A 17,998-nucleotide genomic window follows, 5' to 3' on the forward strand; every position below is an offset into this window, starting at 1 on the left:
ATAAGCACATGGTTGGTCCTGCTGAGCAGGCATTTTGTTCTCAGAATCCTGAGTCAAGACAGGAAACAGCCACAGCCCCAAACCAGGTAATTCAAAGAAAGAGAAACATAATTAAACAGAAAACATTTTTAGAAAAACCCCACAATGCTATTATGCGCGCGCCTCATAATATCAGTGTTAGGTTTAAATAAAATGATTAATGAATTATATTAATGAAGAAAACTGCAAACCAAACTAATAAAGTGAACAAATGGACTGATTTACCCATGTGTGGCTGATGCCATTACACTTACCATGAATAGGGGCTTTCATCCCAAATCCAGCACCCTGAGTGACCTTAGTGTTAAAGGTCCAAGTCTGATCCTATGAGTATTACCCAGTACACGTGCCCATGAGTACCCTGCTTATCTCTGGGGAAGTATTGTCTCTGAGTAACCTTGCAGGTCAAGGGAAATTTCTCAACCTCACCTGTTAACAGCAGAGTCTATATTCCTCATATATAGGCATATAGTCCGTGCTATTGGTAACTGACTGGGTTAAGATGGAAGCACTTTTTCCATTAGTACCTACTCCAATCGACTCGACGCAGCTCGAGGCAATACAGCTCGGCTTGACTTTATTTCTATTACAATCGAGTGCCATCTTATGTGTGTGGTGTCCTTATAGCAACACATCCTGTGAGGTCATTTGTATGCAACACAAATGCTACAAAATAGGTGGATGTCGAGGCGATGTTTGTACCAGCTGCTGGGTCGATGGCTTTTTGTCAGACTCCGGAAACATGGTGTTGTTTTTGTGAGAACATTTTCCACGTTGGCGGGTTTCAAAAATTGCGGTTTTGGTTTTTGTGAAGAAGACGCTTTCATGACTCATTGAGTGACACAACTTTCAATTCAGTTTCATTTATGCAGCTCCAAATCACAACAACTGTTGTCTCAAGGCACTTTATATTGTAAGGTAGACCCTATAATAATATATACAGAGAAAAACCCAACAATCATATGGTCAAAGGAGCTTGCAAAGAAAAGCGTCTGGACTTCTTTAAGTTACTTGAAGACGTTTCACCTCTCATCCGAGAAGCTTCTTCAGTTCTAAGGTCAAATGGTGGAGAGTCCCAGATATAAACCTAGTGGGAGTATCCCCCCACAGAGGGACAAAAGGACCCCCTGATGATCCTCTAATCGCCTGAGCCAAGGTGTGGCCTGAGCCAAGGTGTGGCCTGTCGCCTGAGCCACACCTTGGCTCAGGCGACTGATTGTGACCCACACCCACTTTCACACTTTAGCTCTTGTGATTAGGAAGAGGATCAACAGAGGGTCCATGACCCTCTTGGGGACACTCGCATAGGGCTTAAAATCTGGGACTCTCCACCATTTGACCTTAGAACTGAAGAAGCTTCTCGGATGAGAGGTGAAACGTCTTCAAGTAACTTAAAGAAGTCCAGACGCTTTTCTTTGCAAGCTCCTTTGACTACGATGACCTGGATGACTGAGAACCTTCACAGACCCAACAATCATATGATTCCCCTATGACCATAAGACTGACTAGCCAATTGATGACATGCATTCTGTTGATGTCATACTTTTGGATCGCTTTGGATAGCTAGCTTGTCGTTCTTGTATTGACATTTGTGTCCCAGTGGCAGGCGGGTCACATGTTGGCCATAACACAAATGACTAGGTAGCATTAGCAATTTATAGCCAACAGAATTTGATTGGAGTGAAAATATAAGATTAGGTGGGCCCCATGTGATTTCTTTTGGATTTTAAGGGGGGTGCAGCACTCTTCTCTTTGGGAATGGCTGATCCAGATGATACTGGTATAATCTTGGATAAATTTGTCAAAGGTACTTTTTTAATTTAAAAAACTGCATATTTTAAAAGTACAGAATATAATGACGATAACTTCTTTGCAGGCTGTCCGTTGGGTTTCTTTGGGAAGGACTGCTCTCAGACTTGTCAATGTAGGAATGGAGCCGACTGTGACCACATTTCTGGACAGTGCACATGTCGAACTGGTTTCATGGGGAAATACTGTGATCAAAGTAGGTTACAAGATATTGCTGCCTGTTTTGTTTGCTTTTTTGTGTTATGGTTGTTTTTTTTTAATCATATTAAGTTTCAGTTTTTCTTTTGTTTTTGTTTTTGTTTTACTTTAATCTTGTCTTATTTTTCAAGTTTTTAAAGAAAAGTTGGATGCTGCACTATCCTGTCCTTTGGTGCCACACTTGTGGCACCTTTAGTCAGTCACCTTTGTATAAATACCTCCTGCCTTATATCCCCCATTTTCCAGATTCTCTTTGTTCAACTCACTTGGCAGGTTTTAATTTTTTCTTTGAGCATTCCTGATTATCGATATATCGATATATTGCAAAAAGTATTTGCTCGTTTGCCTTCACGTGCATATGAACTTGAGTGACATCTCATTCTCTCATCCATAGGGTTTAATATGCTGTTGAACCACCTTTTACAGCTCTAATAGCTTCAACTTTTCTGGGAAGGCTTTCTACAAGGTTTAAGGTTTATGGGAATTCTTCCACAAGCGCATTTATGAGACCAGACACTCATACTGGACAAGAAGGTCTAGCTTTGCTTTAATTCATCCCTTTCTGTTCTTTTGGGTTGAGGTCAGGACTCCGTTGTAGAAGATCTTGACTAACCTGCACAGAGCTTGGCCTGGCTCGCAGTCTCTGCTCTAAATGATCCCTTTCTATCAGTTCTAACGAGCTAAGGTCAGGACTTGCTCACCCATGTCTTTATGGGCCTTACATGTGCACTGGTATGCAGTCATCTTGTAACAGGAAGGGGCAATCCCCAAACTGCTCCCACAGAGTTGGGAGAATGAGATTGTCCAAAATGTCTTAGAGTTTCTTTCGCTGGAGCCAGTCCCAATTCCTAAAAAGCAACCCCACACAATAAATTGCCCATAGGTGTGAATGGTTGCCTGTCTATGTGTTAGCCTCGCGACAGACTGGTGACCTGTCCAGGGTCTACCCTGCCTCTCGCCCTAAGACAGCTGGGATAGGCTCCGGCGACCCCGCGACATTGAAAAAGGATAAACGAATGGATGGATAAATTCAGTTATTTTGATGGGTGGGCAAATATTTTGGCAGTATAGTGTACATTGGACACTAGGTTTTTTTTGGATCTTGCCCTTTTGCCTCCCTGCCTTGGTAGATTTTAAGGTCCATGTCTGTTGTTAGTTTTGACAAGCCACAAATGCAGTTCTGCAGCTTCTTTCCTACCATCATTGATGGTCCATTATTTGCAATACTTATACTGATTTAGAACGTGGCTAAAGTCAAACCAATCCTAAATAGCACTACATCCAGATGAACAGAATTAACCTTTTTCTTTTCTTTTTCTGTTTTCCAGAGTGTCCTCCTGGTTTATATGGTTATGGTTGCCATCAGGTCTGTGACTGTCTAAATAATTCCACTTGTGATCACATGACTGGTTCGTGTTACTGCAATTCAGGTTGGAAGGGAGCTCGATGTGACCAAGGTGAGAATGTACTTCAGTAAGAATGGAATCAAACGTTGTTTAATGACACAAACTACAAACCTAATTCACAAAAACAAAAAAGTTGTGATGCTGTGTAAAATGTAAATATAAACAGAATGCAACCATGTGCAAATCAGTAATGAGCTTACCACTCAAAGACTTAGATGGAGTTTTACTTTTTCTGAAGTCCTTAACATTAGCCTTGTCTGTCCTAATAGGAATAGGCCATATTGATGTGCTATCCTAGACCTAAAAACAAAATGAAGACTTTGGAGTGGCCTAGTCAAGGTCCTGACCTGAATCCAACTGAGATGCTATAACATGACCTTAAAAAGATGGTTCAAGGTCAAACACCCTCCAATGTGGCTTAATTACAACAATTCTGCAAAGATGAGTGAGTCAAAATTCCTCCACAGCACTATAACGATAAGGCTCATTTTCATTTATCGCAAATGCCTGATTGCAGTTTTTGCTGCTAAGGGTGCCGCAAGCAGCTATTAGGTTTAGGAGGCAATCACTTTTTCACACAGGGCCATGTAGCTTTGGATTTTTTCCCCCTTAATAATAAAAATCTTCATTTAGAAACTGCATTTTGCATTTACTTGTGTTATCTTTGTTTAATATTTACATTTTATCCCAAACATTTAAGTGTTCAAACATACAAAAAAAATAGGAAATCAGGAAGAGGGCAAACACTTTTTCACTCATCAATAATTCAGTAGTTTTTTTTTCAGCTAGATTTCAATTTGTTTGTGTAAATAGTGAGTCTTCGTCACTCAAGTTAGTCAAATAGTTCCACAGGGTTCTGTGCTGGAACCAATTCTGTTTATATTATACATGTTTTGCTTAGGCAATATTATTAAAAAAATACTGCACATATTTTCATTGCAAATTATTGCTTTTTGTTTTATTTTACATTTTACACAGCATCCCACCTTCTCTGGGATTGAGGTTATAGAGGTTTAATTTAATCAAATTTACTGATTTCTCTAATCACTCTCCATTAGAAAAACTAACTCATTTAAACTTAACAGACTCAAAAACATCTAACTCTTATTCTACATTCCCTCCCCCTCCTGTGTGCAGCTGGTGTGATTGTGGTGGGCAGCCTCAACACTTTGACTAGTGCAGCGATGCATGTAGACTCTTACCAGATTGGAGCCATTGCAGGAATCATTATCCTTGTGCTGCTTGTGCTCTTCCTTCTGCTCCTCTTCATTATCTTCAGGAAAAAGCAGAAGGGCAAAGAGCCCACCATGCCATCTGTGACTTACACTCCTGCTGTGAGTGTTGCTGCTGATTACAATATAACAGGTACATTTACATATTTACTTGTTTTAAACTGCAACTAGGTCTCATTGTGCTGTACCAGCATTATTTCTTCTAATATTTATACTGTTTTCCTTGTTTGTTTTATTGATTTTAAATGGTTAACCTCACTACAAATTTACAGTTCTAAACCTTATATTGCTAAGCTTATATTGTTAAATACCAGAGGTGTAAAATTCCTTTCATAGCAAGGGAAGGAACACTGGTTATGCGAAGCTAAAATAGCAGGAGTTGACTTTCCTCGTGGTCTTAATCATTTTGGGAAGGTTTTTCTTGCTACGTGGTAAAGGAATTACATTTTCACAATGCACTCTAACTCTTCATCATCACACATGTTGGACATGGTGACAAGCAATAACATTTTAGCTGTTAAAAATATAAATGAGGTTTGTTTGTTTTGTTTTGTTTGTTTTTTTATCACTGAAGAGTTGAAGCACCTCGTACATCTCAGGGTTATGAGATAACCCCGACATCAGAACTATATTCCAATGAGAGCCTTCCAGAGGCAATTGCTTCTCCTTTCCTAAACCCTGTACTTTAATGCAGGATTTTGGCTTATCGGGGTGTAACTTCAAGGTTAACCTTGGGGTTTCTGTACTATGAAGATGGGTCACTTCTTCAAGGGGTAATTTAGGTTGTAATTTATACTGTGAAGCTAAACTGCTGCAGTGCAGGTTAGATTTGCGACACATATTAGGTTAGGTATAAAATCACTTCCTACTGACCAGTTAATTCCCCACAAAACAGCACCACCATTCCTGAAAGATCCCTAGACCTCTGCAGGTAGAGAAAGAGACCTAAAAAATGTTAGTATCATCTTAATGTTTCAGTTTAAAATAGGATGTGTGCCAAGTTTTCATTTACAACATATTTTGAACACAGTGAAGACAGGACAGGAAAGCAGGAGCAGAGAGAGACAAGGGGGAAGACATGCGACAAAGGGCCAGACTTGAACCCGGGCCGGCCGTTCTCAGCTGTATAGCATGTGGTCGCCCGCTCACCGCACTGAGCTAAACCAACACCCTCTTTCACAGCATAATTTAAGCACATTGGAGATTCTCTGCCGGGGGAATGCCTTTTATATGTGCAGATTATTAAGAAGATACAAATATAAATAATAATGAAGCCAAAAACCAAATAGAGAATATTTATCAATAAACAAGAAATCAAAGTCCAAGAGTTAAGAACCCTGGGGTAAAACCAAGGACTGCGACATGATTTACTTTGCTCCTCAATTAGACAGCTAACAGGTCGAAGTTAAGTAAGCTGTCTAAGTGAGCTACATGTTCACTGAGTACTTCAAAAGGGTCTTTCCACTCCTTCCTTTCCGGAGTCCAAGTCATTCCGCTGAGTTTAAGCCACTGACCCACTGGCCCAACAGTGTCCTGAAAACTTGTTTTTACTGGCATGATCATCTCCAGTGACACTCTCCCTCCTCCCACACACACAGGCAAAACTGTTTCAATTACCTCTGTTTTTGAATCTGCTGTAACTGTTACAGTTGATTAGAGTCAGTGTTCTTCTTTTCTTCAAACTTTCTGTCTACAATGTGGGCTATAAGCACAAGCAACCTGTAATTATCATTACTGGTGATTTATTGTTGAGATCTCTTGTGCTATCAGCCTTGGTTATACTTTATCCACAAGTATGAGGTGGATATCCATGGCCCTGTATTTTTCCCGGATAGTAGACTTTAAAATATGATCACAATCAAAATGTTTAATTAATCCCAGAAGAAATTATGTAATAAGTAAGAGACAAAGAAAAGTATGGAGAAAGAAAAACAGGAGCAACTGAAACCGGCTTGCATGCCAGCTTACGCATGCGCATTCACTTGTGTACAACAGGAATCTCTCCAGCTGTCTGTATCTGTGTCCACAGAGTATTATCAAGGCTTAACTATCTCCATGGTGGCAAAGTGGGAGATATGATTGAAGTTCTGCCATTATTCTACTCAGACACTAATTTTTCCAGTTGGTACCAATGACGTCATGGATGAACAGTCCCTTCACTCCATGACTAACCAGAGTTTTTGGCAGTAGCAGTCCTGGAGTCTGAAGAAGAACATGTGTTTTTCTGTCTCTACCCCTATACTTTTAAAAGCTCTGAACATTTCCTTATGGTCTGCATGAATTGCTAAAAAAAAAAAATTGGTAGAATGTGTAGTATTGTTATAGTATTTCATTCCTCCTTGAACTTTAACTGGAAAAATTTTTTTTGATATTCATCAAAAGTCAAAACTATTTACACACCAGATTTAAAAGAAGCCATTCACAGGTCTTGGTCCTGAAGTTCTCTTTCTACTCACAGCACTACAATCCACATTCATCCATTTACTCTATACACTTTAAATACTTTATTACTTATATAAATGTTTTCTAAACTATATCCATTTAGTTTAATATCATGCACATACGCAGCTCAAGAATATTTCAAGTGAAGTTGATGCACCTGAACATAATCCAGTTTTTCATCGCTAAAGTTCTTCAGTACTTTTTAAATTAACCTCCTAGGACCGGGCGTCCACATATGTGGACATCACATTTTGGGTCGTATAGACCAAAATAATAAAGTCTGCTCTACAAGGGCCTGATGTCCACTTACGAGGACATTATACTGCCACTATTCTATTGAAATTTAAAACAAATGTTCTCATATGTGAATCACAGTTTTCTCAGAAACAAAAAAAAAATTGAAAAAATCAGGTAATTCTTTGTTCTTACATTCATCAGGTCCCAATCAGCCCAAATAGCAAAGAGAAATTAAAAATGCATGCTATGAAAGAGTTCGGGTCTTAGGAGGTTAAATTTACTGCGATTATGAAAAAAATAAATTTGTCTTCTTGATTCTTGTGGAAATGAAGCTTTCACATTTTGTAATGTGAGATGTATTCTATGAATAAGTGTGAATGCATGGTAAATGCAAATAAACAACTGACGATGGGACAGATGTCTCCTATATTTGAGTGAAGCTTAACCAAAGACATGACTGTTTTATAGACTGCCCCAGAAAGCAATGACATGAAGAAATTATATACATACATGACATACTTTGTTTCTAACAGTTCCTGTAAATTTTCAGGTGGTTATCCAGCAACATGTGAGCCCCATCTAAGCAATTATTTCTCCAACCCTAGTTACCATACTCTGACCCAGTGCATCAGCCCCCAGCGTGGTCCAAATGGAAAGGTAGAGATTTAAATCCTCTAAGACAGAGGGACAAGGAGATTGCAGAGTACAATTTCTGTTGACTGTCTGTAAACGAACATACTAAGAGCTATTTTTGTGCCATTTTTAGGCAAAGAACAACCAGGTTTTTGTAAACGTTAAAAATATGGATCAGAGAAAATGTGCTCTTCTTGTTGATCATACTGGCACACTACATGCAGAGTGGAAACACGAGGACTGCTTAAATCAACTGGGTGAGTTGTGGACTGCAAATATTATAATCAGCTGTTGTGTGTGTGTGTGTGTGTGTGTGTGTGTGTGTGTGTGTGTGTGTGTGCGCTCATTATCAAGAAAACAAAAAATTAACATTGCATGATTTCCTACTCCACATAACTGTATTGTGACAGACACGAACAACCTAGGGTAGGCTAAATTATTACATTCACTTTGAATGAGGCTGCTGTACATAGAGGATCCAGGTTGTGTGATGTGCATTTTTGACCTACAGTGAGTAGATTCTTGCTTGTATAGTTCTGGGTGATCACTTACATATTATGTGTGTACTAAGCAGGTATAAGGTAAGAAAACATGTTAATTTCTTTCATGTTGCTCGCTTTAGACATAAGATGATAGAATTATATTATAATTTGTAATAAGTTTTACCAGTTTAGGATGACTGTGGAAAAATATTGTGGTCTTCCACGTGTGTAATATGATGTTTCTTTAAGTTAAGGTGTTAATTGGTGCACCATCAGTGACTAACATACAATATCTGGTTAATGCCACCAGGTGAGGCTATATTAACAGAGAAGTCTGAGCTAATATGTCAATTTTATGAGTTTGTTTTGTGTAGATGCTTATTTGAGTTGGACAGTTGGTCAGTGTTATATGATCAATATTTTTCTTGATCTAATATTCAACATTTGTGAAAATAATTTAGATCTTGCGTGGTGCTTTCACTCATTGTCTTTCTAAAGTCCAAAGACACAACTATTGTGAGAATTCTAAGTTAACAGCGGGTGTGAATGTGCATAACATTGGTAGGATAAGCCCCAGCTGCTCTGTAACCATGAATCAGATAGGAACTGAATCGATGTAACACAAACACTGTCACCTTACAGTCACTAGTCCACATACCTAGTGCTTGTGGGTGGAGTTATGTAATAAGACTTTATTAGCATAGTGTTTGTATTGACATTAAAACTGGTAAAAAAAAAAAAAAATAGAATACTTTAGCTCTACTTCAGCCCCAGCTCTTAATATTATAAACGATTTTTGCCTAATCTATTTAATAAAATCTCTCACATTATTTTTACTTTTACTGTTCAGTTATTGATCTACTGATTTAGACTTTTTGGTTTCAGGAGCCTGTGGAGGTGATAGAAGTTACATGGAGAAATCTTTAAGAGGCAAGTCCTATACATAACTATGAACTGTCATTTTTAATGTTGATATTCAGTTGTCACTGGATCCTTTGTCTGTGCTGTGCAGATCTGATGAAGGGCACACCCTATCATGCCAGCTCCTGTTCGCTCAGCAGCTCTGAAAACCCATATGCCACAATAAAGGATCCTCCCATGCTGATAACCAAAAACACAGAATGTGGCTATGTGGAAATGAAATCACCAGCTAGGCGGGATTCACCATATGCTGAGATTAGCAGCAGAAGCCCAACCAATAACCAGAATGTCTATGAAATTGGTGAGGACTGAACTCTGTTTGTTATCGCTGTCTACTTTCTTTCTGCGACATTAACTGCATAACTGCTATGCAGAACTAGGGATGGAGAATATGACGTAATCTTCAGAGTATAGTATTTATATTACTCTATTTTTCTACTGCACTATGTTAACATTTTAACATTTTAACTCTTGAAGTGAATTGTAGATGTAGATTGCAGATTCATCAGCTATCAGTTCATACAATGTGCAATAAAAAAAACATGATAAATTGATTTATATCATGCTAATGAACATTTTAAAAACCCATTCAGAGTGAAAATAGCAGAACTATGCCCTTGCAGGTAGAACAAAATTGCTGGTTGTACAGTAATTGCACTGGATTGTTTCACATTTGGTGACTGACTGCAGCAACTGGTCACCTGTAGTTTGACAACACAATACCCTCAACCCTCGACTCCACAGTCTTGACATTACATTTTTCAGCAATGCAGTAATATAATGCATTACTATACTTAATTCAGTAATCACTTTACAGCATAATTGGAACTGTAAAGCTTCTTCAGTTATCTGTGCACCAGGCAGGTAAAATAAATAATAAATTTTCATTTATTTATTTTTTCTGTTTGTTTGTTTTGGGGGGGGGGTTGTTTTTTTTTTGTTTTTTGCTACGATTGGCTTATTTTTGCTAATAACAATAAAGTAATACAAATTGCTAATACAAAGCTAGCCAAGAACCCAGAGTGATGATAAAGCCGGGGAAACCCAGCCCAGTTGCCAGACCCTAAATTTTGACAGGCAGTTATGAGCAGTCAGATTTGTAGCCTCCATTTCTAGCTGTTCATGTTTCTACAGTAGAATAAGCATAGCAAACCTGGCACATGGAAAACGTGGCAAACAGCAGAGTCACTTATATGATGGCAACCAGCTGTGAGTGGCCACAAACCTGGTCACACTCTTTGAAGCAAGTTGGTCACAGCACTGTCTTGTCCCAGTTTCCAACCACTATTTTACTTAGTGTAGCTGTGCCATTAAGCACATTCTAACTATCATGTATGAACTTATCAAGGGTAAGGAAACTTTAGCATGCAAACATAAAAAACATCTTTTATGTGCTGTGAGTGTCTCGTGGCGATTTTGACGTCACATCATGTGTCACATGGGCTGGTCATGAACCGCTTGATTTTTGTAGCATGGCTCTAGTCTCACCATACTACGCATACATACACTATAAAAACAAATGCTTTGATTTGTATTAAGTTTTTCAAAATACTTTCAAGGCTGACATTTTCATTTACACTGTGTCAAGAGCCTGTGGAGGTAAGAAATACGTGAATATTGTCCCAAAAAATAGAAGAACTGAATAGACAAATTGCCACAGTTCCTCTCTGATTTAGACTTTCTCACTGTTTCTGACATTTTATTTCTATTTGTATAAATGTTCAATCAAATAAAAATAGAGGTACATGATTAAAAGTAAGCATCTTAAAATAGTGTTCTGGTTCTTTATATCAACAGTTTTGTACCTTATACTATGCCAACTGATATCTCTTTGATTACAGATTCAACGGTAAGCACCATCCAGTCCACAAGAAATGGCAGTGGCCTTGTGAAGTTCGGGCAGGATCCATATGATTTACCAAGAAACAGCCACATCCCCTGCCACTACGATATCCTGCCATCCAGAGAGAGTCCTTCCTCAGAGCTCAAGAAGCTGGACAGTGAATAATCACACAGAAACTCTGAACCAAGATTAGGCCTTACAACAAGGCTGTAGCTTCAGCACTGTGTCTTCTACAAACTGGCACACTATGTACCCATAAAATGCTAGTCCTTATGTGTTATTTTACAATATTATTATAACTATGGATTATGACTACAAGTCGGATATATACAATTGTGGTCAAAAGTTTCACTCGTCATTGTAATTATGGTCTTTTTATTATTTCTTTGAGCTGTCCTCTTTCAAGGGTAAAATTATCATACAGCATAAATCTTTAATGACTTTGAAAACAAGACGTTGGTTCAAAAGTTTGTATTTATTTGGGGTTTTCTCAGATTCACACAAGGTCAAAATTATGCATACAGGATCAAATATATAAACCTCCTTACCAAGTAACACCGTGACCATTTAAATTGGTTGGTTTCCTGGTACAGAACTGACCTTTATGTGTAGTCCACTGTTTGCAATAGGGTTGAGTTTTAGGCTTTGAAAAGATCATTCCAGAAGCTTTGATGGAGTTTTGAAGAGATTTTCTTTGGAATCATTGTCTTGCTGAAACAGGCTTTCCGTCTGCATTTTTGGGAAACCACCAGTTGGAGAAAGTGGTATAGTGTGGGTGGGTTGTTGTTGACTTCAACAGGTTACGTGACATAGTTGGGTGGTAAGATACCTTCCTTAGTGGCCAAACTGCCAGGAATCAATGAATCAGTGAGTTCCTAAAGGCCCTGGGTATCGTAGGGTTGTCCTGGTTGACTTGCCTCTTCAATGTTGCATCGAGATCTGGGGTGGACTGACAGACCCTGGTGGCGGCCCCCATGTTTAGAAGGGAGACCGGAGAGTGTGCTCAAACTACAGGGGTTCAGGCCCACTAGGAAGATCTATGCCAGGGTACTGGAGAGGAGTGTCTATTAACTAAATCTTGGATGCAGGAGGAAAAGTGAGGTTTTTGTCCTTGTCATGGAATGCTGAACCAGGAGTTTGCCTAACTATTTTACATGTGTTTTGGACTTGGAGAAAGCATTTCACAGTATCCCTCAGAATGTTCTGTGGCAGGTGCTTTGGGAGTATGGGGTATACAAGGGGAGGGGAGAAGCTGGTCTGGGAACGCCTCAGTGTTCTCCTGGGTTGGCTGAAGGAGTCGGCTGAGAAGACGGGGGCATCCTTGCTTGGGCTGCTACCTCCACAACCCTAGATAGCACTAGATAAGCGGTGATGAAAATACACTTCACTGTGGATAGTGACACTAATATTCCAGCTGTTTCCAGTTCATGGCAGGTTTGTGTTTGGTGGCTCTTGAGTTCTTCATGAACATTCTAACCAATTTCATTTCCTCTGAGGGTGACAGCTTGGGTCTTTGGTGGTTACACATCAAAATGATTTGAATTTACCTATTTTTGTTTGAAGCAATAATCTTGAAAGTTATTTAGAAATGACGCCAAAGATCTTTCCAACTTGTGTAAATCTACATTTCTCCTCCTTAGATTTTCACCACGTTTATTGGTTTTCCATTTGTCTCAGTATTTTATTGCCCAATGAGTACAAATCCTTTTTGTGCTATCAAAGAGAAACTATCTGTTGTAGGCAATTATGACGACCAACAAGAATTTAATTGGCCTTTGACTTGCCAATTAAAAAAAGCATTGTAGAACCTTCAGCACCACTTTTGTAGTTTGTATGGTACCAGCATGCGTGTATGCATGCCAGACAATGGGGAGGCATGCTCCTAATGAGACAGCAGATGGTGTCCTCCTCCTGCAACTTGGTAGCACTGAAAGGACTGACACATATTGTCCAAAAGGTTTTGTAATGGACGTACGTCAAGCAAGCATGGGGGCTAGTCACTGGTATCAATTCCTCCATCCTCCACGCCTGCATACTCCACCAAAATGCAACAGTGCAGGGTTGGACAATTGATCCCATGATTTCACCTTAATACCCAATGGCAGTCATGGTACTGTTGCCTAGCCTGCAGAGGTCTGTGCATCCCTCCACGGAAATGACTCCTTAAGACAGTCAGTGACACCCCCCCCAAATTGGTGATGTTAAACAGTGCTACAAGTTGCAGCATAATGTTCACATCTACTCAGGGTGAACCTGCTCTCATCTGTTGGAGTTGGTCTACCTGTACAAACTCTGTAGGGTTCAAATATCACCTCGTGCGACCAGTAATGACACTAACCCCAGCCAAATGCAAAACTAGTGAAAAAACAGTCAAAAGTTGAAAAGGGGAAAAAAGATCTGACCTCCACCTGTAAAACCATTCCTGTTTTGAGGTTTCAATGTTGTCTTTCTAGTGCACCTGAAACTGATTAACAACTCCCTCTGCTACTTGAGTAACTGGATCAATATGCCATAAGTGTAAATGATGTGATGCTATATTCTCAAGTGTTCCTTTATTTTATTTTTTAGCATTGCATTTCACCCTATATTGGAGGTTGGTTTTCAGGCTTTTTTGCAGCTGTCGCTGTAACATAGGCCTTCCCATAACTTTCAAAATCTGATGTTCACAATCCCAAACAATTCCAGGGTACGCTGCTGAAAAATGTGAGCACTTTGTTTCAAGCTTACTGAAGTAGCTGAGCTGTAGCTCAGGAGGTAGAGCAGGTCACCTGCTGATCGGACGGTTAGTGGTTCGATCCTGGCTCCTCCAGTCCGTCGGAGTATGAATGTGTCTGTGTCTGTGGTTAGGAAGCAGTATAAGTATAGAAGAAGGTGATTGTAGCATGTTGTATAGAGTGCTTTGAGTTCTCTGGGAGAGTAGAAAAGCACTCTATAAGAATCAGTCCATTTACCATTGCATATGACATGGGATACCCATCAATTCTTTTGTTTTATTGCAATAGAATTGTATATGGGTTATTTGATTGAGTTTAAGCAACTTTCTGAAAGGTTACATGATTGTTTTTAGAAGATGAAATGTTGAAGATTATAGCAGCTGAAAATGTATTTGATGTTTTTATATAGAAAACTGGTTCTTGTAGAGAACCTGCTCCAGTAGTCCAATTCATTAGAATTGTTAGTCTGCCTGCCCATCGATCTCACTTACCGGTTCCAGTTGCACTTGCACTACACTCAGCTGATTTCAGTTTGTGTGTCAGACAAGGAAAATAGCAGCACAATCTACAGCATGGATGTGGACATTTATTTTAATTGCACAAAAGGACGAGAGTGTGATGGTAAACTTTAAACTATATCAAGACAAAAACAACCACAGTATGCTGCTAACACAACTTCAGCCTGCACAAAAAGACCTGCACGGACAGCATGCTAATGCTAAGCTAGCCAAGAACCAAGAGTAAAAACTGAGTGAATGCCGGCCCAGCACCAAGACCCTTAACATCAACAGTAACATACAAATGAGCAGTCAGGTTGCAGTCTCCATTTCTACCTGTTCATGTTTGAATCACTCTGGTCATTACTTTAAAGTCTCTTCCTGCCGGTTTTCATCTTTGCTTTGTATTCATACCTAAATACTAAGAGAAAGATCATATGTTTGTCCTCATTAGAACATGTATTTGTGTTGCTGTGTTGAGTTGTAGTAGCAGGTTTATCTTGTTAAATGGTAATTATGAGAGAGTGTGTTTCAGCTATTTTACAGAGAAAGTAATGTAATGAGTGGTACAATGAATTACTCTCTCCTGGGAGTAATTAAGTAACATACAGCATTTTTTTTTAAAGTGTGAAAAATGTTCTGTGTAATATGTGTAATAATTACTTTTTGTAAAACTGAGCTGGGAAAGGCTCCAGCGAGAATAAGCGGAAGAGAGTGGATGGATCCCAAAACTGATCACAAAAAGAGCAGAAATATCTCCAACATGCACAAACATTTGCAACATGCACACACTGTGTGGTCAATAGAGCACATGTAAGATGTGATATATTTTTATATGCTAGCGATGGTGGTGACTCTCAAAGCAGAGCCGATGAAAACATATTGATAAGTTTTGAACTTATTGAACTGATAAGGAATTGAATCGATAAATGTTATCGATAATGAAACAGGGATCACTAAATTCTCAGCATTCCTATCCCTAGTAATCCTAGCAAATGCAGTCAGTGTTGTATCAGTACACAAGTAAACCAAAGTGCCATTTAAAAAACATTTTGTTTTTCTGTTTGCTTTTTTGTTTGTTATTTTTTGTACATAACACATGACGTTTTGAGATTCTCATTCTAACAGTGTTTTGAATACTATGATTTTCAGTAATTTACCACTAATTATAGGATATTTTCTTTATGGTGATTAAATACAGCATGTAGGAAAAGGTGATTGCATTGCATTTAATTTCAAATTGTAATGATTCATTTGTGATTATTCTACTTCATAAATACCATCAGTTATACATATGCATGCATAGCAGTCGCTTTCATTACTCTGTGGCCCCTGTTGTTATTTACAACTTTTCTGAGCTAGATACATGGCTATTCTAGCTGTTATACACAGTTTTATTTTAAAAAGTAACTTGTTACCCACCCTGCTGCTTCAGGGTCCATGTTCAATGGGATGTTTTCGCTTGCTTTTAGCATGTGATGTTTAGATATCTCAGCGATAAAATATGATTGATTTTGAATGTGTAACAGCTTTCTTAAACCCAACACTTTTTTGCATCACTTTATTGCATTTGTACAGATTATCATTGTAAGAAAATGTAAATAGAGGAAATTATTATTCCAACACTACAGGTTTGATTGAAAACCCTGACTTTGATTTGAAAGTCTGGGTCAGCTCAGCTGGTTCCTCAATAACCTTGATGGAAAAAGGATGTATATGCCAAAACAAGTGTGATTTCTTACTGGCCTCTCTGCTATTTCATGCTGTGGGGAAATAAATGGAACCCATTAAAGGGAGTCATACCATTGGCCCATCACATGACACATGACCAAAATTATTATCCTGTAAAATAAACCCATATAAGTACACTATTCAATTCAATTCATTCCTATAAAAACAGGTGTAATTTCCTGGGTAGTAATCAACATTTGGAGAGGTTTGTGGTTTTACAGGTGGGTAAAGATAGTGCAGCAGTTTGCAGGTTTCATTCGGGGGCAGCGAACAACTTGAACATCTTCGGCATGCGTGCCAGGATGGCTGAACTATTTTCTGATGCGAGTTGAAATTGTGATGTGGCTAGGGTTGGTCTAGCGGTTGTGCATGAGACATTTTCTTGGTAGGCGGTCCAAAATATCCAATCTAACCATTCATTTTTTTCAGTGTAGCCTGTTTCATTTCTAATACCTTTTCAGTATTTGTTATATTTAGGGTTGTTACTCCTGTGGTGTGTCTGTTAATTTTTTCAGTCATCCAGGTCATCATAGTCGATGGAGCTCAGAAAGAAAAAAAGCATCTGGACTTCTTTAATTTTCTTGAAGATGTTTCACCTCTCATCTGAGAAGCTTTAGTTCTAAGAGCAATTGGTGGAGAGTCCCAGATTTTAAGCCCTATGGGAGTGTCCCCAAGAGGGTCATGGACCCTCTGTTGATCCTCTTCCTAATCACAAGAGCTAAAGTGTGAAAGCGGGTGTGGGTCACAATCAGCCAAGGTCTCAGATGAACCCATTGTGAGACCTAGCCCCACCCCTATCATGTGATTTACTGTGGTCAAATGGCCCAGGATGTGAGTGGGCGTTAAGGCGTCTGGGAAGGGATCTCAAAACTGGATTATAGACGGCAGACAGTTGGGGTCTTAGAGCTGAAGAAGCTTTTCCTGTTAGCTCATGGATTTGCTATCATATTAGCAAATATATTAGCTCTGCAATCAACTATGGGATTACCTATAGAGTTACCTATAGAGTATTACCTATAGAGTACCTAATCCTATACTATGGGACTACCCTAACCCTATACCTATAGCTATAGCTTTACCTATATAGCTAACCTGATAATTAACACATTAATTCATTACACCACTGGTTATTTTTGCTTGCGCTTTCTTCCCTTCACGTTACAGAAAGCCTTAAAGAATGACCAAAAAATACAAAACAGACACAATTATTTGATTGTGCTTCATATTCGTTCATGTCTTTTTATTGTTGTAATTTCAGTTAAAAAGAAAAAACTTTCGGGAAACCAATATAAGGCCTGACACCAACAAACACAATCAAAAGCACACAACTCACACCGAGAGGATCCGTACTGAATTTTATACACTAAACGTAAACATATGCACATCAAAACAGCATAACAGGAAAAATGGGCCTTGTTGGGATTCCATTGCTTGGCATATTAATGAGAAATGTACGCAAGCATTAAATAACCATTTTTATTTATCTGTGCAGCTTTCCTTTTTCATGTCCTCAGTGTGTAAACTCCTCCACCTTTAATGATTGTCACTAAGTTAAAGCAGCTGTTTAAAGGTACATTGGTGCACTGGTATAGAAAAAATCAGAGTCATCACAACATGAAAGAAAGCTGCAAAAGTCCAGCTCCAACGTCTCGTGCGCAGATGTTCAGAGTGTCACAATTCAGTCTCCTCATTTGTCAGTTAGTTAATTACATGCAACATGACATGCGTGTACAAAATGCTTTCATCCAGTTGCAGTCAGTCAAATGAGGAGTTCAGAGCAGTTCTCTTAAACAGCATGACTATAGCACATAGAG

General features: G+C 38.9%; 1 protein-coding gene across 1 annotated transcript in view; it reads left to right on the plus strand.

Annotated features, from left to right (window-relative positions):
- Positions 1–16,324, plus strand: part of megf10 (multiple EGF-like-domains 10) — a 56,203-nt gene extending 39,879 nt beyond the window's left edge. The window contains exons 18-25 of the mRNA XM_012915985.3: positions 1,916–2,044; positions 3,375–3,503; positions 4,590–4,817; positions 7,914–8,020; positions 8,130–8,253; positions 9,364–9,408; positions 9,491–9,700; positions 11,241–16,324. Of these exons, the coding sequence (XP_012771439.3) occupies positions 1,916–2,044; positions 3,375–3,503; positions 4,590–4,817; positions 7,914–8,020; positions 8,130–8,253; positions 9,364–9,408; positions 9,491–9,700; positions 11,241–11,407 (1,139 nt within the window). The 3' untranslated portion in view covers positions 11,408–16,324. The remainder of the gene's footprint in view (positions 1–1,915; positions 2,045–3,374; positions 3,504–4,589; positions 4,818–7,913; positions 8,021–8,129; positions 8,254–9,363; positions 9,409–9,490; positions 9,701–11,240) is intronic.
- The last annotated feature ends 1,674 nt before the right edge of the window (positions 16,325–17,998 follow it).

This window comes from Maylandia zebra, linkage group LG7, assembly GCF_041146795.1.
Source record: "Maylandia zebra isolate NMK-2024a linkage group LG7, Mzebra_GT3a, whole genome shotgun sequence".
Classification (NCBI taxonomy): Eukaryota; Metazoa; Chordata; class Actinopteri; order Cichliformes; family Cichlidae; genus Maylandia; species Maylandia zebra.